This window comes from Monodon monoceros, unplaced genomic scaffold (assembly GCF_005190385.1).
Source record: "Monodon monoceros isolate NGI ecotype Baffin Bay Population unplaced genomic scaffold, NGI_Narwhal_1 Super_Scaffold_20, whole genome shotgun sequence".
In the NCBI taxonomy this organism is placed as follows: Eukaryota; Metazoa; Chordata; class Mammalia; order Artiodactyla; family Monodontidae; genus Monodon; species Monodon monoceros.
The window spans coordinates 135,493,486-135,518,224 of NW_021703777.1; the positions used below are offsets into that span (position 1 = coordinate 135,493,486).

At 50.6% G+C, this 24,739-nt stretch overlaps 1 protein-coding gene across 6 annotated transcripts in view; it reads right to left on the bottom strand.

Moving 5' to 3' along the window:
• FAM193A (family with sequence similarity 193 member A) overlaps positions 1–24,739 on the bottom strand; it is a 104,494-nt gene that overhangs the window by 51,187 nt on the left and 28,568 nt on the right. For 5 of the 6 annotated variants that reach the window (XR_003795604.1, XM_029235422.1, XM_029235421.1 and 2 more), the window contains exons 4-9: positions 23,708–23,942; positions 18,225–18,349; positions 13,199–13,346; positions 3,182–3,259; positions 1,482–1,594; positions 1,105–1,347 (exon numbers count right to left, since the gene is read on the bottom strand). Coding sequence is in view for 5 of the 6 variants with exons in the window: in XM_029235422.1 (XP_029091255.1) it covers positions 1,105–1,347; positions 1,482–1,594; positions 3,182–3,259; positions 13,199–13,346; positions 18,225–18,349; positions 23,708–23,942 (942 nt within the window). In the remaining variant the exon portion in view is untranslated. The remainder of the gene's footprint in view (positions 1–1,104; positions 1,348–1,481; positions 1,595–3,181; positions 3,260–13,198; positions 13,347–18,224; positions 18,350–23,707; positions 23,943–24,739) is intronic. The other variant, XM_029235424.1, reaches the window with a different exon arrangement.

Sequence of the window (24,739 nt, forward strand, 5' to 3'; positions counted from 1 at the left end):
CTGGCGGCCAGAGGCCCAGAGCATCCATCCGCACACGGCCCCGGCTCCGCCACTCAACGCAGCATGGGAGACCACGGCTGGCGCCAGCTGCCAGGACACAGGAGCTGGGCAAACTCTTCCAATGGAAGTTCTTATTCGACTGCACACGCTGAACTGCGGGATGCTCCTGTGATGAGCTAGCTGGCAGCTAGCTGTGAAGCCCTCAACACTCTGCACCGGCTCCGAGAGCACAGGGCTTCTACAGCTATGAAGCACCTTGAGTTCAGTGAAAGGAGTCACGGTGTTCAGGCCAATCCCTTTACTATTATTCTGTATTTGAGACCAAATCCATATTGAGAATTGAAAGACTCCGAAGGAAAGCCTCAGAGTCACCGTGCGAAATCCAGACGGGGGAAGCGAGAAGTCTGAGAAATGTGGGGCACCATCCCTCCACTGGGAGCCATGGCGGGGGGGCCGGTCACCTCCACAGGGCTCCCGGCACCCACACACACTGTGACATGCAGAGGGCATGTTTTATTTCTTAAAACATATACCCGCGTGCAGCCTGTCCAGAAGCTAGAGCAGGTAGCCTCAACACGAGACACGGCCACAAGTCCAAAGAAACATGGGCCCACTCCCCTCCCTGTGAACTGGCGACAGCTGCACAGCCACCTCGCTTGTACAAAACATCCTTCTAGGTAATGTGGGAACACGGAGAACAGAACCTTTCAGTCGCTTGCTAAAGTGATCATCTGAGTTCTTAGCAAGACATGGAACAAGCATGGATGCTGGGCTGACGATGAGGCGGAATGAGCAGCGGGCTGGCCACCCGTGATTCAGTGAGCGCGGGCCAGGCCGGCGATGGGAAACACTTCCCTGCAGACCAGCATGTGTTTGTTTGCCTCACTGCAGTTATTCATTCACCTTCTTTTAGGCAGGTCATGAAACAGTGTCAAAGTTTGGGCTTACTGATTCCATGTTTTAAAAGCTGTTTAAAAAAATGAAGGGTCCTTTTTCTTGAAAAGCACTATAATGCTATCCATACTTCTGCAGACATTACTGTCTCTATTTCTCATCACTGGATTAGTTAAATTTCTGAAACCTTATGACAAAGTCACGACTTACAAAGTTGGTGCAGAGCCATTGTCTGTGAGGATGAGTCTGGGATGTTGCTGAACTGTAATGGGAGAGCTGGAACCTGACCCTGAGCTTGCTGATGACACGCTAGGTGGGCGCATCTCAGAGAGATAGTCGGGAGCAGAGTCCACCTGGAGTGGTAGCTGGTGAATGTGGATGTCGCCAGTGACGGGGGGGTCCATGATACCACAAGTGAGGATGTGTGAGAGGCTGCAGTCATCGCAAGCACATCTGATTGGGAATTAAGGACAGTTACCGAGACAGCCAACAGAGAAGGGCAGACCGTGCTCTTCAGAGGTCGGTGCCGGCCCTCTGTGGGGTCAGCGAGGGTCCCGCAGGCCCGCTGCGCGCACACGCAGGCTCACCTCCTCCTGTAGTTGCAGTTGGGGCAGTCGGGCATGCTCAGTCGTGACGACAGCACGTGCCTCATGGTGTCCGTGAAGCTGTTCTCGCCAGCGACGGCCTTCTTGTTCGTCAACTGCAGGAAATCACGAGACAACGGGTTAGTTTTGTAAGACGCGCCGCCCCGTGACACAGCTTATATTTTCCAGTAATTGTGGTAGTGTGTGTCACACTCAGAACCAATGACCACAGCTTCCTAAGGTGGGGCAGGGCCAGGAAAAGGGGCCGCAGAGGTGTGAGGCACACAGCCGTGAGGCTGGGAGAGGCCCTGACACAGGCCAGGACCAGTAACCCCTAATAGGCTTCCTCACCAGCAAACACGCTGCAGCACCCCTCACAGCAGACACCCAGCCTTTACCCTGAATCTGCCATGGGCTTTGTACTTGCTAGGTACCAGGAATGTAGAGATAATCACTGCCCTCAAGGAGCTTAGATTCTGGAAGAGGGGACAGGCAAGAAACCAAATTTGAAGACCGTGACGTAGGTGACCCGGGAGATCTGCTCAGCATGCTGGAGGGGTGGGGAAGCTGCTCGGCAGGTGCCAAGCCTCAGCAAGGCCCAGGTGCAGTGCTGGTAATCCCGTCAGAGGCAAGGAGGGCGTCCGGGCCAGCGAAGAGCACTGAGCTGGGCATCCCCTCACGAGACCCTCGGCGGCTGCTGGGCCTGGGCTGAGCAGGAGTGCGTCTCGGGGAACAGCCTCACCGCCATCAGGCCTGTGCACACAGAGCCGTGGCACCCAGCGCCCACGAGCTACACAGACACTTATGAGGCACGATGGAAGCTGGACAGTCAGCACAAAGGCTGCAGTGGGCGGGTGGGAAGGAACGCAGCAGTGAGGAAGGCCAGCTGGAGAGGACGCCAGTGGAGCATGGAGGAGGGGGGACCCGGGAACCACCTAGGAAGCGGCACCTCAACGTCCACTGGAGCGGGCGAGCCTCTGGATTTTAGAGAAGGAGCCTGTGGCCCGGCTTGGGCAATGGGATGGGTGGTGGCCAGGAGAGCCATGGGACAGGACAGAAGCCACACAGGTAAGCGAGCGGAGCACGGCTGCCCTCTGTCTACCTGTGGCGCCCAGCGGAGACCACGGGTGCGGGCGAGGCTGGGGCCACCGACACCTAGGGAAGGCCAAGGGAGCACGCCCAGCAAGGGAGACTAACTGGGAGAGAAGCCAGCACATGCACGGGAAGCAAGTTTCCCAGTGAAGCCCAATGCCCTGAGACCACCACACCGCAGCCCCCGGGAGTTCTGCCAAAGCGGCAGGCAGAGGGGTGGGGGGAAGAGCCGCTGGAGGAAGGGGTGCGCCGGGGCCGCCAGCAGCCACGGCGAAGGCATGGCCCCTGGCACACGTGGCGCGCACCAAGTATCAGCCCTGCGACTTCACTGTATGCACCCTGGTGAGTAAACCGGGGACACGCCACCCGCCTAGGAGGAGTCCGTGGGGACTCCCGGGTGGCTGTGGCCCGAGCGGGTGGCTCTGTAAACGCGGGTGTCCCCTGAGGGATACAGGAGAGAAGGAAGTCGGAAGGAAAACCAGTTTACACCACTGCCACGCACAGTGAGCAGAACATGCAGTGTGGTGTTGAAGCGCCGGTCTTTTGGAGCCGTCCACCCGCAGGGAGCAATTCCCATTCCTGTGAACCGCCCCTCCGGCCCCCAGCCTCACCTGCTCTTCCATGAATCGCCTTTGTTTAAAAAGCTCCCAGTCTTCTGTTAGCATGCGCTGTTTGGTTTTCATTGTCATCTAATTCATGGGGGATGTAAAAAACAAAAAGTCTTAGTACCAGCAAGAGCTACCCCGGACATTTTCAAGGGGAGACTTTTAAAACGATACATACAAGAGACCGCGTCTGCGGACAGAAGCCGCAGCACTACAGAAACGCTACCTTATACTCGATCTCAGCGCCTCACGTGACTCGCTCAAAATCATCGCAAATACTTTTCTTGCATGAAAAACACAGCGAGGAGTTCAGGATTTAAAGAGAAATTAACGTATCAGAGGTGGATCTGTCAATACGGTGAGTGGACAGTCACAGTTCACTGAACAGCCACGAGGGGCCCTGCACGTGAAGTGTGAGCCCTGGGGAGGTCGCCCTGAGTGCCACAGCAGGCACCGGGGCTGCGGAGGGAGGGGGCGGGGGCCGCTGTTTAAGCACGAGCTTCAGCTTGTGAAGATGAGAGAGTTCTGGAGCTGAACAGCGGTGACGGTCACAGCAATGTGAGCGCACTCAGTATGAATGAACTGTAGACGTAGAAACGGTTAAGGTAGTAAATTTTGAGTAACGTACATTTTCCCACAACTAAAAAGAAATTGAGGGGAATAGGGAATTAAGAATGGGCTCAAGGCACTGCCTTATTTGAAGGAGGAGGCTACGAAATGATTAAATCTTGGTGTTTATATAAATGTATTCTTGTAAATTAACCACTGAAAGGATATGGGATACATATCTTCAAAATTATTCGAAGAAAAAAAAAAAACGGAAGAGGGCGTATATTCAGTCCTACAGGGAAGGACACACCACAACGGGCAGCGCTCCCAGCTGCTGGACAGAATGCTGCTCGACACAGGAACCACCTAATAAACAGCCTATTACATCTTCAAATTAAAACACACAAACAAAAAACTGCCCATTAAACCCTCCAAAATAAAACAAGAGTAACTTAATAAAATCAAATTCATGCACTTAAAATTTTTTAATAGTTTAAAAGTATTAGAGAAGAAACCAAAGTTGAAATTACAGTCTGTTTAGAAATAACTGACAAGGAAAGCCCCACAAATCAAATTTTATAAGATGAGCCCAAGATGTAGAAGAAAATGTACAGTTTAGTGGCATTTATGAGAGAACAACAACAAAAGCCTGAAAAGTATGCGTTCAATGTAAGAAGCCCAAACAAAATGAAACAAGAAATCAACTAATAAGGAATTAAAGGTAAAAGCTGAAATTCGGAAAACCAAGAAGTAAATGTGATCAATAAACCCAAAAGTTGGTTCTCTGAACTTCCTCCCGGGCCGAACAAGGGAAGAAAAGGAACAACAAAAATAGCGGGAGTGAGAAGGGACACGGACACATACAAAGATTTTCTAAAACCACAAGAGAAAACACCTGTACAATTCATGCCTTCCATATATAAAGAACAGCTGCCAACAGGTGGCTCGCGGCTATCTTGTTGGCCCTGCACAACGTGTTTTACAAGCTGAGCCAACATGAAAAACCCTTTGAGATTTCGCCTAACAGTCTAGACTTCTGGCCTCTCTCGACGCTGGACAGCTCAGAGGGCAGGCTGTGGGCACAGCTGGGACGCCAGGGGCACTGGCCGGCCTCCTTTTAGGGGAGCAAGTGCTCTCATTACAGTGCGCAGTTAGAGGCAGGGGAGCTCTCCTGTAGCCGTCATGCACCCGTTTTCATCAGCTGTCCCATAAGCACAAGCTTAAGCCCACCCTTTACATGAATGATGCGGATAATTTCCCAGGCAAGTATCAATCTGTAAACGCACTTAAGAAGTAGAAAACCCCAAGTAGGTTCATGAACACAATGTTTACTGAAAAGGCAGTAAAAGATACTGAGTCCTTGTTCCTTCCTCTGCAAAAATGAACCAGGCCCCAGAGTTTCATGGTGGGGTATCTATGCAAACCCTTTGTAGATTAGGAAAGTTGAACTATTCCTAAAAACTGGAAAAACATGGAAAGTTCTCAATTCATTCTATGAGATTAGCATAATTATCCTTTATACAAAACAAACAAGACCTCAAAGATGAAAACTCAGTTAATACCTCAGAATACAGATATAAAAATCCTAAATAAAATACCTAATAATGGATTAAAGAATAATATATTATAATCTAGTAGGGTTTAATTCCAGGAACGCAAGGATGTCTCAAAATTAGGAAGCCTCATCTAATTCATACAAAAACACGTAAAAAGAGAAAAAACATACAAATTTAATGTCTATTCCTGCTTTAAAAAAAAGTTTTTTTTAATTAATTAATTTATTTTTAGCTGTGTTGGGTCTTCATTGCTGCACACAGGCTTTCCTAGTTACAGCGAGCGGGGGCTACTCTTCGTTGCAGTGCGCAGACTTCTCATTGCGGCGGCTTCTCTTGTTGCACAGCACGGGCTCTAGACGCACGGGCTTCAGTAGTTGTGGCACACGGGCTCAGCAGTTGTGGCGCGTGGGCTCTAGAACGCAGGCTCAGTAGTTGTGGCGCACGGGCTTAGTTACTCCGCGGCATGTGGGATCTTCCCAGACTGGGGCTCGAACCTGTGTCCCCTGCATTGGCAGGCAGATACTTAACCACTGCGCCACCAGGGAAGGGCTCTTTAATTTGCTAAAAAGTATCAAAAATTTGTATGGCAAGCATCAGACTTAATGTGAAACCTCCAAAGTGTTCCACAAAAGCCAAGAACTGAACAAGGATGCTGCTGCTAGTAACACTCTTACTCATGACGCTTTGAAGATTCTAGCTGAAGTGAAAAAACAAAACACAAAGTTCAAATGCTAATAAAGAGGATAAGACAAAACTATTATTATCTGTAAACGATGTCATGGTCTCCTAGAAAACTCAAAGCAATCAATTCCAGAACTATCTGAGAGATGATGACACGGTGGGATGACTGGACACAAAGCAGAACTCAGCTCGCCTATAAGGACCAGCAATAACTCCTTAGAAAATGTATTCCACCATCTAAGATGCCACTCGTGAGAGTCCCTAAGACTGTGAAACACCTACATATAAATTCAGTAAGAAATGTACAAACTATAAGACCATAATATAGGCTATAAAAGACAACCTGAAAAAGGAGATATATGCCATAGTTTTGGATGGGAAGATTCAATATTGGTGCTAATTCTCCCTTTACGTAACGTGGGTCTGCAGTTTTCAGGAGAAACATTTTTCTTTCGTGAGTAACTATTACTGTTGCAAATTTTAAATATGATTTAAAATGAGCTAAACATTAGAAAAAGTAATCATTTCTTTATCTTATTACAGAGCTCAGTACAGAGTTGTTTGATAAATATAATCAACAGAAACCTCCTCTTTGACCTTCTCTTCGCAGCCTCTGGGATTAATTTTGTGGAACATTTGGGTACCTGTAGGCTTATATATGCGTCACACAACAAACAAAGGATAAATCTTTAAAAGCAAACAAGAACAACGGATTTCAAAGCTGTCAACTGTCTCCCCATGGCCATACTTATTTGTGAATACTAATTATTTTACAGATGTGCAACATTTTGCAATCTTGAATTACTATGTAGTTTCTAAAATGCTACTTGATTAGAAGAGACTGATATCCATTCCAAGGATTCTAGAATGACTGGTACCCTCTGGATGCAACTAAAATTGCTCGATTTCCCTAACTGGTATTAATGGCATCGTAGTTCCTTGACAGGTGAATGAAAATAAGAATGCACCTTTGGGTTGCTTTAATGAAAGAGGATGGCTTTCCACTGTGAAAAGACAGAGAATGCTTTTTTTTTTTTTTTCCTTGTAAAATACGTGTAACCTAAAATAAACCATCTGAACCATTTCAGTGGTATCCCCATCTCTCTTCATCTTGCAAAAGTGAAACGCAGTCCCCGTTAAACAATAACCGCCCGCCTCCCCTGGCCCCCGGCACCCACCCTTCTACTCTCTGTCTCTATGGACTTGCCTACTCTAGGGACCTCAGGTGAGTGGGATCAGACAGGATGTCTTTTTGTGTGTCTGGCCTATTTCACTTAGAGAGTAATGTGTTTAAGTTCTTCCACGTTTTTAGGTCTTCCACGCAGGTCCTTGATTCACTTTGAGTTCCCTTTTCCATATGGTATTAGATAAGGGTACAACTTCATTCTTTTGCAGGTGGATACCCAATTTTCCCAGCACCATTTGTTGAAAAGACTGTCTTTTCCCCATCGAAGGGTCTTGGCACCCTTGTCAAAAATCACCTGACCATATACGCAAGGGTTTGTTTCTGGGCTTTCTACTGTTATCCACTGGTCTGTATCCACTGGTCTGTATGCCTGTCTTTATGCCGCTTTGATCACTGTGGCTTTGTAGTAAGCTTTCAAATCAAAAGTGTGAGCCTCCAGTTTTGCGCTTTTTTCCCCCAAGACTGTTCTGGCAATTCTGAGTTCCTTGAGATTCCATATGAATTTTAGGGTGGGTTTCTCTGTTCTTCAAAAAACATCACTGGGAGTCTGATAGAGATTGCACTGAATGTGTAGACCACTTTGGGTACTACTGACGTTTCAACAATATTAAGGTGTCCAATCCAGGAACACAGAAATGTGCTTCCATTTATTGATGCCCTCTTTATTTTCTTTCAGCAATGTTTTGTAGTTCTCACTGTACAAGTCCTCCACCTCCTTGAGTAAGTTAATTCCTAAGTATTTTACTCTTTTCAATGCCACTGTAAATAAAACTGTTTTCATAATTTCCTTTTCAGATTGTTCACTGTTTGTTTGCACAAATGCAATTAATTTTTGTGTGTGCACTCTGTATCCTGCTACTTTGCTGAATTCACTTACAGTTTTTAAATTCTAACAGTTTTTCTTTTTTGCAGAGTCGTTAGGATTTTCTACATATAAGATCACATCATTTGCGGAGACCGTTTTACTCTTCCTTTCCAATTTAAATGCCTTTTATATCTTTTTCTTGCCTAACTGCTGTGGCTAGATTTTCTAGTACTATGTTGAATAGAAGTGGTGAAAGCAAGCATCCTTGCCTTGTTCCTGATCTCAGAGGATTAAAGGCTTTCTTTTAATCTTTCATTTCTCTTAAAATTAATTTTTATTGGAGTATGGTTGCTTTACAATGTTGTGTTAGCCTCCACTGCACAACAAAATGAACCAGCCATACATATACAGATATCCCCTCCCTTTTGGACTTTAATCTTTCATTATTAAGGATGATGTTTGCTATAGGTTTATTATATTGTGGCTTTTATTATATGGAGGTAGTTTCCTTCTATTCCCATTTTGTTGAGTGTTTTTAATCATGAACGATGGTGAATTTTGTCAAATGCTTTTGCTGCATCAACTGAGATGACCATGTGGTTTTTCCTTGTTGATGTGGTATGTTATATTAATCAATTTTCATACCTTGAAACACCTTTGCATTCCAGGAATAAATCCTACTTGATGATGGTGTATAATCCTTTAAATATGCTGAATTCTGTTTGCTAGTATTTTGTTAAGGATTTCTGCATCAATATTCATAAAGGACACTCACTGGTGCGTCGTTTTCTTTTCTTGTAGTGTCTTTGGCTTTGGTATCAGGCTTATGCTGGCCTGATAGAATGAGTTAGGAAGTGTTCCCTCCCCTTCAGTTTTCTGGAAAAGTCTGAGAAAGATGGGTATTAATTCTTCTTTAAATGTTTGCTAGAATTCACCTTTGAAGCCATTGGGTCCTGAACTTTTCTTTGTTGGGAGATTTTTGATTACTGATTCAATCTCCTTACTAGTTATAAGTCTATTCAGATTCTCTATTTCTTCATGATTTAGTCTTGGTTGGTTCTTTGTTTCTAGGAATTTGTCCATTTCATCTAGGTTATCCAATTTGTTGGTGTACAATGGTTCATAGTACTCTCTGGTAATTCTTTTCATTTCTGTAGGACTGGTAGTAATGTCCCTACTTCATTTCCGATTTTAGTAATTTCAGTCGTTTTTCTTTTTCTCTTAGTCCATAAGCTAAAGGTCTGCCAATTTTGCTGCTCTTCTTGAAGAACCAACCTCTGGTTTCACTGATTCTCTCTTCTGTTTTTCTATTCTCTGTCTTTGTTTACCTCTGCTCTAATCTTTATTATTTCCTTCCTCCTGCTAGCTTTGGATTTAGTTTACCTTTTTCTTCTTTCTACAAGTTGCAAAGTTAGGTTGTTGATTCGAGATCTTTCTTTTTTAATGTAAACATTTATAGCTATAAGAACAAGTATTTTTAAAGAAATAAGTCTGCTTTCAGTCTTACTTTTTAAGACCGTATTTTCCTTTTAGAAACAATATGTATATTGCTATTTTTACCCCCCCCATTTTATCACAATAGCAGTGATAACACTGTGTATTATATCCCTAATCATTATACTCCTAGCAGCAAGGAGATTACTGCTTACCACAGCGCCTAGCACACTGCACAGCAAGTCACCATTTATCTTCTTTCTCTTCCCCTGAATTATCATCTTAGTTACGCCGCTTTTCTGAAACCGTCTAAATAAGGCCACAAGCTATTGGTTATCATCAGAAGCTTCCACTGACACAGCAGGACGGAAAAGTCAGGGATAGATCGGACCCCACTCTAGTGGGTGGCACCAATCTCTGCAGCGGAAGCCCCTTCAGATCAACTCCGGACTGAAGGCTCCTCTGCGACAGACGGCGAGCCCCTGCTCGACACAAGGACCAGCGCTGCTTACATGCCCGCAGGCCTTCGTTTGCACTTGTACTCACGAATGAGCGTCTCCCCACTGCCACTATGGAACTCTGCAAACTCCCCGAGTAGCGCTCAGCATCAAACACAAAGTTCAACAAGCCCCACTGTCAGGGCCAGAGATGCAGGGGACCTCACAGGTCACCTAGTCCAGCCACATCTAAGATTCCGATGTCAGGACTCCCCTGGTGGTGCAGTGGTTAAGACTCCACGCTCCCAGTGCAGGGGGCCCGGGTTCGACCCCTGATCAGGGAACTAGATGATCCCACGTGCGTGCCGCAACTAAGAGTTTACATGCCACAACTAAGGAGCCCACATACCACAACTAAGGAGCCGGAGAGCCGCAACTAAGGAGCCCGCCTGCTGCAACTAAGACCCAGTGCAGCCAAATAAATAAATATTAAAATAAATAATTAAAAAAAAAAGACTGCTGTCAGTTCACTTCTGCACGTCTCCTCTCACAGGGAGGGGGCAGCTCTGTCTTCCTGTGCTTCTCCCTGGGGTCAGACTTCAATCGCTGGGCTGGAGGCCTCTCTCTCCAGACCTCCTCACAGCACTGAGGACAGGGGCTGCCCCAAGTTCCTGAGGCTGCACTGCCATTTCCTGTTGGGGTCTGGCCTGTTCGGAGATGCCTTGAGGACAGACAGCACAGCCCTCATATCTGGACTCCAGAACTCTGTCTAGGACCCTCCCCAGCACAAGCTTCCAAGTGACAGTCTGTTTACTGCTGCCCATCAACCTTTCAGCATCTGATCTGCCCTCCAGCTGATTCGCCAGGACCCAGCTTCTCTCTACACGTCTGTTACTACTGTAGATACTAACGGGGTGGCAGAGGGGCCCAAGGCAGAGCTGCCAATGTCACTGTCCAGGCCCACAGCAAACACTGATGGGGGCGCCGTCTGGACGGATTGTCTGCTGTTGTCCTTGCAGCAGTTTATTGCCCACATGGACCCGGAAGGTTCTCAGGGGACGCGGCACATGGCTTGTGAGGTTCTAGGGTGTCCATACAAACGGTGCCTCCCTCCTCTCCTAGCCCAGGGACCCTGAAGACGAACTGGGGCCAGTCTAAGCAGCAACCCTTGGTGAGGACAGGCTCAGCCTCAGTCTGCTGGACGGGGGTATTTTCCTCAGCCTAACGCTGGGGACAGGGGTTCCGTGACCTGATGCAATCCACCCTTCCTGTAAGCCGAGCCGGCAGGACAGAGGCTTAGCAGGTGGCGTAACCTCGTGGGTTCCCACAGAGCGGCCCAGACCAGCTCCTGTTTCTCACACGTCTCTCTCCCTGAGAAGCCTTCGCACATCACTCGTTCTTTTAAAGCAAGAATGCCTCATCAAATTTCTTCCATCATCAGCTCGGACCCCGACGACAAGAGTTTAGCCAGGGAGAGCCTGGCGTCTAGTCTTTGATTTTTTTCTGAAGGTCCCTCCTTCACAGAGAACTGATGCCCCAACGTCCCGGGAAACCAGGGCTCCCAATTCTCCCCTCTCCTCTGTACTCTGGATAAACCACCGCACTTAACTGACGTGGGGTTTCCTCTAAAGGTAACCCACTAACCGGCTCGGTGCAGCTCAATTCAGAACACAAGGGACTGTTTACTGCGGTCCTCTTTTTAGTAACCACACACACACACAACTGATTCAGAATTATATAATACAAAGGCTCAAACAGAACCAAAATGTCATCTAATCTGATTCTGTCATTTCACAAGTGGGAGACTAAGTAAGGCCCAGGGAGAGGAAAGGCTTGAATGAGGCTCACAACCAATCTGGGGCAGGGCCTGGCGCCAAATGCCCCTCAGGGTCCTCCGCAGGACCTGAGTCCAGAACACCCCGAGGAACAGGCAACAGCCCCTGTCCCCATGCAGCAGTCTCCCCTCCGGGCTCCTGTGCCCTCTGCTACCCGGACAGCAAACTCCTGCAAACGGGCTGGTGCACGTGCAGGCGGCAGGGGGGAGGGAGCTGTCTGCTCCCCTGCCTCGGAGTGACTCAGCTGCTGGCAGCCTGGCTGCACAGGCCTCAGGGGCCGAGCTGGCTGCAGGTCCAGGTGGAGGATGCACAGGTGGAGGATGCACGGCTCCCTGACCCCGTGCCTACATTTGCCAGCCTCAGGCCAGCCAAGCAACCTGGGGCCAGCCCTGCCCCCACAGCGGCCGAAGCTGAGGCGGCAGTGGTCAGCAACGAGCCACAGCTGGAGAATTCGAGTGCCCCGGGGGCCCCAGAACAGCGGGGAGCGTGGGCCAGGCACAGAGTGGCTCCCGAGGCCACGTGCTGCACATGCAGCAACTGTGGAAGAGGCCAAGCGCATGGCGCCGGCGGAGCCACCTGCCCAAGACAAGCTCAGCTCGACAGCGCCGAGTTGTCGCGTTGCCAAGGCGCACCTGACAGAGGGGAAGGCCAGGATCACGCGGGAGAATATGGTCGGAACCGCTCTCCTAGCTTCTGAATGAGAGACTACTTAGAGTAACGGTCCCTGAGGCTGCAGAGGGAGAACTGCCACACGAAACACCGAGCGAGGCTGGAACGAACAGTGACGTGGGCACACGCCAGTCCCTTCCTTCTTCCCAATCCCTCACCATGCTCAGGTGGCAACGCCGAGACGAAGCGTCACAGCCAGCGGCCAGGCGGCACCCAGGATCCCAGGCAGACACTGCACCAGCACCCGCCTTACACCAGAACCAAGGTTCTGTTTTCCTACAGCCTCAAAAGTACAACACGGAGCTGTCACTGTTTCCTTATTACTCCTCACACCCTGCGGTAGCCTGGAAAAGGTCCATGCTGAACGCCTCCCCTGCCCAACCCTCCTGGGGGTTTTAGAAAGGCGGGCTGGCCGGCCGGGATGCCGGCTGGAAGCCCTGCCCGCGGGCCCCATCCCCACAGCAGCGCCTGCCTTCTACCCTCCTCCACCCCTGCAGACCACCTGCCCAGCACAGCCGTGTGTGTTCGTGTCTGCGCTCCCGCTCGACATGCTTAGGGACGGGGGGAGAATGGGCTCTGAAGCTCACGTGTGGCCAGTGTTCAGTAAACGGGTCCTGACACGGCAAGGTTCAGCCATTTCCAAAGGCCTCAGAGGCCCCCGCCGGCAGCACCGAGTCTGGGCAGCAGCCTGTGCCCGTGACCGTGGCTGTACCCAGGCCGGCAGGGGCCTGACCGGCAGCTGACCCTGAGGGCATGGCTGGGCGTCCCCTCCGGAGCAACAGCAGCTGGGAGCCCCCGCTCGCACCCCTCCCCTGGGCACATGGCCCCTCGCAGCGGGCTCCTTGCGGCCGTCCCAGCGGTGCGCACCCACCTGCTCATCCACGTAGGCGTCAATCCTCTTCTGGCACTCCAGCCACTCCTCGGCCACCCCGCGCAGCTCCTCCTCGGAGCGCTGGTACCGCTGCAGCAGGGTGCTGTACGTGTCCTCGTTGCAGGTGTCGTGCGTCGTGGTCCCCAGCCTGGGGAGAGAGGCCTTTCAGCACCCTGGCCATCATCTCCCCTCCCGAGGTGGCAAATGGGGCACCACCACACACCCCACGAGGCTGCTGTGCGGGATGAGTTAAGCACACAGCCCAGGCACCCACGACAGAGTCTGGCCTAGAGAAGACGCTCCAGGAAGCAACAGCTCCTAAGAAAAAAATGAGTGGTGAGTCACGCTGTTCTACAGAGACTAAGGTGCAGAGATTCAGTTCACTGGATGTGGGGTCGTGAACTGTTTTCCCTACTGAGATTCACTGACACAGAGAGAACAAAACATTTAATGAGAAATACAAAATTTGCACCCGGTTTTCAAATCAAGTAAAACAAGAAATTCAGTTCAATAAAAAATATAATCATAGTCTTATTTACTCTGTGTATCTTGCTAAGAAAGATGGTAAGATGGCAGACGAGAAAATAAACAGAAAACAAAAGACACAAATAGAGGTAAACACCTGGGCTTCTCAAGAGGAGGGTGGCATGGGAGAGAAGCGGGAGAGTGGGGGAGGGGTGCAGGCTCACAGGCAGGTTATCTTCAGACACCGTTCCTTTTCCTAATACCTAAACGTGTCAACATCTGTACCAAAGCAATGGCGATAAAGGCCTCGTAACAAAGAATTTCAAAATCAAAGGCCCCATGTACAATTGCTGAGGAGCACAAAGTGGTGCGCAGGCTTAATAATCACTGCTGTTTACACGAAAGAACTGCACGTGACCCGCTGGGGTCAGCGATACCACACCAGACACGCCTTCTAATCACACACTAAGTTACACCTACGTGCTCACACTCAGACTCAGACACACATGCACTTACAGACGTTTTGAAATGGAGACGCTCCCATGTTAAGTGAGGAGAGGACTACGTCACCACGTGTAAAGACGCACACGTGTGGGAGGCGTGGACACTGGAAAAAATCTGGAAGCAGCACCCAGTTGTTTATGGTACCTACCTTACCTACCTCTTCAGGGTTTCCTTTGCTTTCAGAATTGTATTGCAATGACAATCTAATAATTTTATAATGAAAATAAACAATAGCGATGTAAAAACAAGAACTTTTCCATGGGTGTAGACACCTTCCTTTCCACCCTGGTGACCACTGCATAAAGATGCACGTCGTGCGAATGGACTCATTCTTGCCGAAGCCGTCTACACCGGCTCCATCACTTCAAGGAGGGAGCACGCGGAAAACAGGGTCACTGAAAAGCTGTGCGGGAAAGCCCAGAGCCAGGAAAGGGCATGACGTGACCCACGCGGTGATGGGGCTGGCTCAGACACCGAGGCTGTCCCCAGGAAACAGAAGTCCTCAAGACCCAGAATCCAGGGCCTCTCGAGGCCCCCCTGGCTCCACCCAGCACGTGGGTGCCCCCAGGCCTGAGAGCACGGCAGCCCACGAGGCAGCGGTCTTCTCCTCAACCCCTGCCTCTGCAACCCTGCTTGTCACAAGCTGATTTCCACTCTTCGTGCAAACCCCACCTTGCCTGTTAGGCCACCCAGAAGACTGGGGTGGAGGCGGAGAGGACTCATGCTCTCCCCCGCTCCTGCCCGAGGTGAGAACCGCTCCCCTCCTGTCCTACGCGCAGACTCTACTTAGAGCCAGTGGAGGGCAAAGCAGCCGGGGGTCCTGGGACTTCTGTGGTGGGGCACTCAGAGCACAAGCTGTAGGCACAGGGCTGGAGTCCAGAGAGGAAACAGGGAGCTGCTAGACTGCAGAAAGTGTCCTCAGGGTCAACAGCATCAATGGGTCAGCAGACAGGTTACTACCTACATATTCACTCTGCAAACACATGACAGTTAACAGCTGGTAATATCTATTATGAATATCGTCTATGTGAAACAATAAGTGATAAGGAAAATGAGATAAAATCAGTTCAGGTACGTTTACTTACAAGCCTAATTAAACATTCCCCTAACAATGAATATATCAATATACTTAAAGACCAAATTGGGCAATAGCTACTAAAACCACCACAACAAATAAGGAGACACAACGGGGCTCCTGGTCTTGCCAGAGGGATGGAAGCAGAGTCTGACAGAGCTTCTGGTTTCACACGAACTCTCAGGCAGCACAGACAGTGGCCTGCTGGAGGACCCAGACCCTGGCATCGCTACACGACAAACGGAGCTGGTTCCTTAATGGGTAAGTTGTGAGGGAGAGTGGATAGGGGTGGGGGCCTGCATGTTAAAGCATCTCAAAAGGCACGGAGAAAAAGGGGCCAGGAGTGGAGGTCAGTGTTTAACGGTGACACAGTCTCTATCTGGGGTGACATCCAAGTTTTGGAAATAGTGGTGACAGTTGCCCAACGTTATAAATGTAATTAATGCTATTGAATTGTACACTTTAAACTAGTGAACTATATGGTGTGTGAATTCTATCTCAATAAAGCTGTTAAAAAACAGAGAGACATAACTTTCCTAAATTAAGTTAGTTCCTTGAATGAAGTCAACCTTTGGGTAGATCATCTGTATTTAAAAAAAGAGGAAAAAATACCGACAGCAAATAAAAAAGCAGGCAAGACTATGGAAATGCACATGAGTAATAAGAGAATAAAGAAAGGGGGACTTCCCTGGCGGTCCAGTGGTCTAAGACTCCACGCTTCCACTGCAGGGAGCACACGTTTGATCCCTGGTCGGGAAGCTAAGATCCCGCATGCCGGACAGTGTGGCCAAAAAAAACAAAAAGAGAGAGAATAAAGAAAGGGAATCACGGGATCGCTGTGCAAGACAACTGAGTGACAGCTCTGGGCGAGGCTCCTGGGCCCGGTGGGGCATGCAGACGGACTTGCTTCTAGGTGAGCACGCTGGGTTGGGGCTAAGGGATGTTCACCTGCTATCAATCCATTCAGCTTACATTTATTTTGTGTAGTTTTCTGTATCTGTATTTTACTTTATAATAAAGTTAAACAAAATGCAGGCCCAGAGACAAAGTGTCAGTGTTAAGATACTCACAACTATGGATTTTGTGTGCCACAGACATAGTTATTACTTTAGGGGGTAGTGTTTGTATATAAGTTGTCACAAAATTTTTTGGAGTTGTTAACTAGGTATCTGTAAACTAGAAGCTCAAATCTGAATTGTTCTTGGGTCCAACAAAAGTGTCCCCTGGGGAACTCGAAGGAATGGCTCCTTCTGGCGCCCCAGACTCCTGGGGAACGCCCTGCTTGCCTTCTCCCCAGCTTCCATCCTCATCTCTATGCACCCTGTCCCTCACCCGCTCCTGGGAGCAACTCTGCAGCTTGGCCCCAGGATTAACACTGAAGACTCTAAACCGCTGCTGATCTTTGGAGACTGACGACCATTCGCAACGAGCAAGATGAGAAATCCAGAGCCAGGGCACAGGAAAAAGTGGGGTTCTACAACACGTTTCAGGTTTCTGCCACCCACCCATGGTTTGATGAGAGGCCCATCAAACTCCCTGGCTCACCAGAAAAAGAAAAAACAAGGCTAAATACCCTGGAATGCTGCTATGAGGGCCCCTACCCCCACCCCCCCACGCACACACAAGACGCACGTCTTTTTATAAGAAGTGTTCTTGCTGGGTTTGAGCATCGTAACTGGGCACAATCTCCATGAGGGTCGCTCACGTCTCATGGAGACATGGACACTCGTACAGGACACGCATGTCTCTGTGCACCCACCATGGAACGTAACGGCGCTGTCGGAGTGGGCGGGACGCAGGCGGTGGTGTGGGAGCTGCTGGAAGCAGGGTGCGGGCCACACCAGTAACTCTTTGTCCTGACCACCTTGGCCCCAGTCCTCCTTCCCCAGCTGCTTTTAAGGTTATTCTTGCTCCGGAGGTAAGGGTGAGAAGTGGGAATAGCTAGGACCCCTCAAATAGGAGTTAGGAATACAGGAAACAAAGACTGGACTGAAACATGGATTTCAAGAGGAAAAAAGAAAAAGGTGACTACCGTGTAAGTTAACTACAACAATAATACAGTGACGTACAAAGGATTCCCCTTCTCTGCGAATCTGGCCCAGCCGTATTTCGGTGTGGACCTTTACACCAAGATGACTGCAGTCCGTGCTGGTCTATGATGCGCCTACAGCCTGGGGACCTGTTCACAGGTGGTAAGCAGATGAGGAACGAAATGACCCGCTGCAGGGCTGAGGTAGCTCACACCTGGCTCTCTAGCACAGGGACAGCACATCCACCTGGGGACCTGTTCACAGGTGGTAAGCAGATGAGGAACGAAATGACCCGCTGCAGGGCTGAGGTAGCTCACACCTGGCTCTCTAGCACGGGGACAGCACATCCAAGGAGGGGCCCAATTTGTCAAGCCACCTCGGAGCAAGCACCCCCGGCTGCACTTTCCCCTTCCCCCTCACCAGGGCAAGCGACCTGAGGCTATACTTGGGACTCCGGGCTTGGCACACCTGATGAAGCCCCACGGAAGCTCTACAGCAGTAAGAAGAACCCAAGCCATGAGCCGCGATGTGGAGCGAATGCTTGAGAGACCTGACAGAGTGTCTAATACCTCCCCTAGCGGCCCAGAGCCCCTCAGCACCACCAGCCCTCCCTCGGCCCCCCAAGTGCCCCAGCACAGACCACACCACAGCCACCTGGCAAAGCCTGGGACTTGTCAAGTGAACTGCTATGTTTACCGCAGCTTTTCCTTATTCAGGAGAAATCCGTGATGCTAAACCTTAGTAGCAATGATACTGGGTTTATTGTTTTAAAGTTCAATCGTATTACTCTTTGGGTTTTGAGCTTTCTACCCAAACTGTATTTTCCCCTAAGCCCGGTAATGTTCTGGCAAGAACTGCCCCTGCAGTGGCATTCAGGTGCGCACCTGCTGCACCCCAGGGACAGGAGCACGCCGTCACGCCAGCAGGACACATGCAGGTGAAGACCGAGTACCTGATCTGCGACACCAGTGCCGGCAGGCTGCTCTGCAGAAGCGGCTCCGAAAAGACCAGATCTTCAAAGAGGTGCTTATTGTGCAGCTCCCACGTCACCTGGAACTTTTTCAAGTGTTCATTTTCCTAGTTAGATAGATACACAGAAGATACATCCAATCAACGACTGAAAAATTCCCAGAAGGGTTTCTCCCCCCGCCCCCAAACCCACATCCCTCTGTCCAGGCCCAGAACATTCTGCTCATGAGGGGTTGCTACTCCCTGTGCATCCAGCCTCCCTTCCAAATGACTCAACACAAAACAGAGGGGTGGCAAGATGCACACAGATGAGGGGACAGAAAAGAGAGAAACCAGCGCACACGTCCAGCAGCCATTTCTCATAACCATGCCTCCCAAATGTACTGCAAGCCCTACCTCTCAAACGACCTAAGTAAACGCATACAAATCCTCTATGCCGAAGGACCATCACTTCTGAGCCTGTCTGGAGAAGTCTCCCGTTCTGACAGACACAGTAACTTCCCTGCTAGTGACAATGCGTGGAAGGTCAGCTCTTTCTTTCCCTGCTAAACATGGGCAACCTCATCAGTTACTTTCGACAACAACTTTTGAACATTTGGAAGCATTCTGGCCATCACAGCGAGTGACCTCCAGAGAGGACAGGGTGACCGGGGCAGACAGCGCCACGACCTCCCCACGTGCAGCGTTCATATTCAACAGCTCTGGCCGCAACCACGCGTGTGTGAACCCACACGTCCGTCTGTCAGTCACACGTACACTACTCGTGGTGCATCACCTCGCACCTGGGGAAACATTCCTCACCTGAGTGACGGACAGTCTGGAGAGGCTTCACTGGGCATCACACTCCAGTCCCCTCTGAACAGGTGACTCATGCCACCCCATGTACTGGCCTGTTCCTATTTACTGTGTAGCCCCACTGAGCTGAAATTATGACACCTGGAGACGTCAGGACACGATCTACACGTGGAGAGCCCATTGCTCTGTGCCCTGATCACTGGGCGGACGGAGGGGCTGAAAGAGCAACTGAGGGTCAGCACACACCTGCAGGACGCTGCCGAGCACGTGTGCTCCTGCCCTACCATGCACGCACACCTGCTCTCGGGTTGCACGCAGCCCTCTGCCTGTACTCGAGACCTGCACAGAGGCTCGGCAGGGCATCTATGACATCTGCAGGAGGGCATCTATGGCACCTGCAGGGAGCCTCAAGCCCTCGACTCTGGCAACGTTCCCAGTGCCTGTCCTCACTTGCACGTTTAACCGAAACACCAGTGCCTCCCAGGTCTAAGTTTTATCATTCTTGTTTCACACACAGCACCTCTCGGAGCAATTACGATACAGGAAAGCTGGGTGGGGCAGAAGACCAGGGCCTGGGAACCGAAAAACTAGGCCCAAGGCCTGGAATGAGGCCTGATTACAAGCACATAATTTTAAGAACGGGCTTGTAATAATGACATAGCCACCGAGGCAGTGAGGAAAGGACATGTGTCACACACTTCAGCAGAGGCCACTCTGCACAGGCGCTGTGCCAGCACGAGGACACAGAGACTAGCGCAGCAGGTCCCTGACTGCCGGGAGTCCCCAGGGGACAGAGGATTGGCGACGGTCTGATTTATGATTTGTCTCCATGACAAAGGAGCTAAGGCAGCAGCCAGACTAGGCCCTCAGCCAGACGACAGAGGGTCCAGGGAAGGCGTCCAGGAGAGCCGAGGTCCTGCCTGGTCTCCCCTGTCAATCTCTGGGACAGAGTCAACAGTCCCTGCCCGCCAGCCTGTGAGCAACCCTGGGCACTGAGTTACAATACTTGCAAGGGTGGGACCACAGCTCTGGATTTGGGCTCACATTAACTAAAGGTAATAAAGGTAAAGACCGATTTATGAGGAAGGTGTTTGACATTTTTTATGAAATCTGAAATTATACTTCCAGGTGAGTCATGCAAGAGCAACAGCAGACCCCAAGCTCGTTTCACAACCTCAGATCAACTTGGGACAACGACACACGCTAGTAGCGCGAGTACTTCCCGTGGGCCACCCTGAACTTGCTGCTGCCGTGCCCCATCCACAGGCCAGAAACAGTGCCTGGGGGGACGGGGTGTGCTGGGGGGGGGTGCTGCCACAGCTGCTACGAGAGACGAGACCCGGGGGTCGGCGGAGACTTGGTGCTGCCCCAGCCGGAGGCCAAAGAAAAAGCTCCCGGATGACCTGAGCCTAGGCACTTCCACCTAAACCACTCTCACTTCTCACTTCACCTGCAGGGAGGTGCTTGGGGGTTGGAAGAAGAAAGAGGAAGTGTGTACAGTCAAGTCCTACAGCAGAGCTTGAGAAACAGCTGGAGATTCAAGATTCTTCTGGCCTTGTAAATGGAAATTCAGATTTCACAATTCTTACAGCCTGGGAAGGCATTTCCTAGGTGAATGGAGGCCTAACTTTGGTCCCAGCTTTATTTCAGTGTGTACAATCATTAGAAAACCTGTGGCCGGTTTGATGCCCAGGGGCACGAGCACATTTCCCAGGAAAGGCATGTGTTTGAAGACACCTCTCTACGCCCTGACACGGTCCGTGGTCCTGCGGCAGCAGGAGGGCCGGAGGGGCTGTCTCCAGAGAGGCTAAGGGAGTGAGCACAGCGTGAGCTGGCAAGGTGTGCACGGCGAGGGAGCTTGCTGCTTCAAGGACAACTGACCCCACTTGTGGCCAATCCCAAAATCCGAGCTCTCAAGCAAAAATCAGAACTTTGGAAAACTTACATCTGCCACTGTGGCCTTGAAGCTTCTCCACATTTAAAGATCTTTCTGAGGAGGGTCACAGGGATGGTGACAAAGGCCATTTTTTATATTGAATATCGTGTTGCCTAACATGACACTGAATATCTTCAGCAAGATCTGTGTAGCTCACTCAGTGAACCAGTGTTTTCAAAATGACCGAAGTCTGATGCTAGAAAACGACCTGAAGCGTGAGCTACACCAGTGGCCTGTGACGGAACAGAGCCGGCTCAGCTCAGTGACCTGGTTTCAGGTTCTACACTGCAGCCTACCATTAAGAAGCACTGGGACTCCGGTGTATTCTCTCAAAGAAGAATTTCCACAACAAACTGAAAAGTCTATTAGACTATTCTTCCAAATACATATCTGTGGGAGGCCCAATTTTCTTCAAAAACTTCAACCAAAACCACCTATGAAGACACACGGAGCACAGAAGCAGATGTAAGAACACATATGTCCTCCGTTAAGCCAGACACTAAAGAGATGTGCAAACATGTAAACGGTACCCCTCTTCTTACTAAACGTTTTGTTTTGGAAAACAGTTTTTTTATTTAGAGATATGCTGTCTATGTTATGCAATGAGCTGTTATTTTAAAAGTGATTTAATGAATATCTTTAAATTTCTCCGTTTTAATTTCACCACAGTAAATATTGATAGATAAAATCTGCACAAACAAATGCTATTTGGGGCTCTCAGTTTTTAAACGGAAAGGCGTCCAAGTCCAAAAATGCTGAGACTCTGAGACACGGACTTGGAAGTTAAGCTCACCTCGGCTCTGTCAACTCCTACCCTGCTCAGATCACGGGGTAGACCTGGAAAGACGCTGTTATAAATCTGTGAACTGTTCTCAATCCGGTTTGAATACCCCAAACACAAAAAGAGATTTTTGAGATAACTGGGACATTTTTCTGAGCGCACAGAAATCACCATCAGTTTTCTCAGGTGTGACGACGGTACAGTGGTTACATGGGATGAAGTGAGCTTGCAGAGGGGATCTGCGTGTTGCCCGACTCACTGACTTCTAGGTTTGGGGGTTTTCACATCACATCAACAGCCCCCCACCCCTGCCAAGGTCACCCTAGGCACAGGCCCTTGCTGTCCCTCCTGTCGGCAGGGTCTCTCCTGCCCCCTCACAGAAGCTGTGATCATCTGTGGTCCCAGCATTACGTGCTGGACCTAGGCTGTACCTCCTTTCTCCCAGGACGAGAAGAAATCTTTGGAGGGAATGCTGGCTTCTGAGCACATGACTTTCTCAGGATTCCACCAGCTTTCGATTTGTTTTTCCCTCCAAGGCTTCTTGCCTTTCATGCCAACTCAGCAATGCGTTTTAAAAGGTTCTACCTTGTTTTAGCCTGTGTTATCCAGAGCTCAGCTGTCTCCCCTGGAGGAAGGAAGAGTCCAGGTTACTGGTGTGGTGTCTCACTGGAAACCAAAGTGAGTATCTCCACGTGCAAAGCAAGTGAAATAGATCACTGACCAAATAGCTGTATTCTGAGCTTAGAGCTTATGCTCAATAAACACGGTTCAAACTATTTTCCGGTAGCTGAGTAAGATGGCGTGCACTCTAACCGGCCAAGGAGGGTGAGGCTGAGCTGGCCCTGGCTGGCTGGGGGGCAGCAGCAGCTCTCCGCACTGCTCTGTGCACCAGGCTCAGGCCAGTGCTGGCACAGGGGAAGCGGCAGGGGAGCTGGACTTCTGGAGGACGGGGAGACATTCAGTGAGCCAGGGGCGGGTGCTGCTTGGGACGCCCAGGAGTCAGCCCCTCAGGCTCGGTGCGGAAGAGCGTAGCCGCCCGCCCATGCATTCACCCGCTCATTTTCTCACGGTGGGTGCTTCCCTCGAGGTTTTCGGGACTCACTTGCGGGAACGGCAATGCTCTACTGAAGTGATGCCGCTTGAGGAGCTCTGTGAACCCCCCGAAACTACCTGCAAAATGGTTAATTTTTCTATCGAGGTCTCTCAACTTTAGAGTCACATAAAGACCTTATGCTTAAAACCTTCGGAACCACTGGTTACTGCATTTGTTTCAAAATGCAGTTTTACCACTAAGAAAGCACCCAAAACCAGCCCAATGAACTCACTCAATAGTAAAATTTGAGTGATGATGAGAAACTCCACAGACTATTAGTAAGTCAAGAAAGCAAAGACGGCTCGTCCCTCTGTCCAGCCGGCGGGTGCACCTGAGGCTGTCGAGGACCAGGCCCAGGAGCTGAGTTTCTACCAGAGGCCTCCTTCCACCCCGCTGTGGTCATTTCCCTTCTGAGGCAGTCAGAGACCGCCCACAGGGGGTCAGCGTCTCACGTGGCTCTATGACCCTATCCTCAGTCCAGCGCTGGGCTGGTGAGTAGATCAGTAACAGCGAGCCGGGGGGCCGGACACAGGTGCCCTGCCGTCCCCATGCTCTGCACTCCACCTGAGAACACAGCCCCCATCTGCAGAATTCACAGCACAGCCACTCCTCTGTCTCCTTCCTACTGTCACCCACTCCGGCCCTCACCTCACACGGTCCCCGCGCCGTGCCCCCAGGACCCAAGGTCCCCGAGCAGTATTTCGGCTTTCATCCAGCAGCCAAGTCCAGAGGGGAGAGAAAGAGGAGAGGAATCAGGCCCCCAGCCCCGCCTGCACATCTCGGAGGAGGGGAGGGGCGTGACGGGCCTCCAGACCCCCCGCCCCCGCCCCCCGCCCCGGGCAGGGGACGTAGCCGACTCACCAGGGTGCCGAGGAAGGTGCTGATGGTGCGCGCTGCCTGGCACAGGGCACCGTACTCCTCGAGGAGCAGGGAGATGAACTGGTGCGCTTGCGGGGGGCCCTGCAGGGCAGACGGCGACTTCACCCTGGACGCGGCCGACAGCTGCCGCAGAAGCCGGACCTTCATCTCTAGCACGTACTCTCTGGCCTGCTGCTCCAGCCGCTGGTACAGCTGGTAGGGGTCCCGCTCGCAGAGCCTGCACAGGAGAGAGAGTCACCACTCGCCCGCAGGGGGACCCTGGGAGCCTGGGGGTGCCCACCTAACGACGACCGCCATATTCTCACAGTCAGCCTGCTTGACAGAGGGGGAGCCCCCAGAGTCACTGGCCAAACGGCAGTGACCGGCGTCCACTGAGAGCTCACTGTCAACCCCCGAGGCGACGCCGGGTCAGACGCGAAGCCACATGGCTGGGCGAGTCCCCGGACTCAGGCAGCCAGCAGGTAGCAGAGCAGGCACAGCGGAGCCACGCAGGGGCCACAGAACTGCCAAGCCCGGGAGACCCCAGCACTCATCTCTGAACGCTTATATGCGGACAGCTGAAAAGCCACGGCCCCCAGAGGTGACACCTGGGCTGCAGCACGGGAGCGGGCTGCTCTTCCTTCTTCCTAGGAATTCAGTATCTGATCCAAATGGGCTTCTTCTACTATTTTCATAATCAGAAGAAACTTTACAGACAGTGTATCTCCTTTTAAATCATCCCACCAAAAGATAGTAAAGGCGGTAAGATAAAATGTGTAAGCTGAAGATCAGAGACAACAAATCAATACACGCCCCAATCAGGCCACACAGCAATGATCATTTTCATGAATTTCTTCCCTAACTTGGAGATCATCAACTTTTACAAACTTGTTCTATAGTAACTGGCATGACTGTGTTTCAAGTGACCACTCGTTTCAGCTATGCACTTCTGAGGAGCCTCCAGATGGAAACCTACATCGGATGAAGCGACAACTACAGCACCCGCCTGGAGCCCGTCACCAGGAGGAGCCGCTG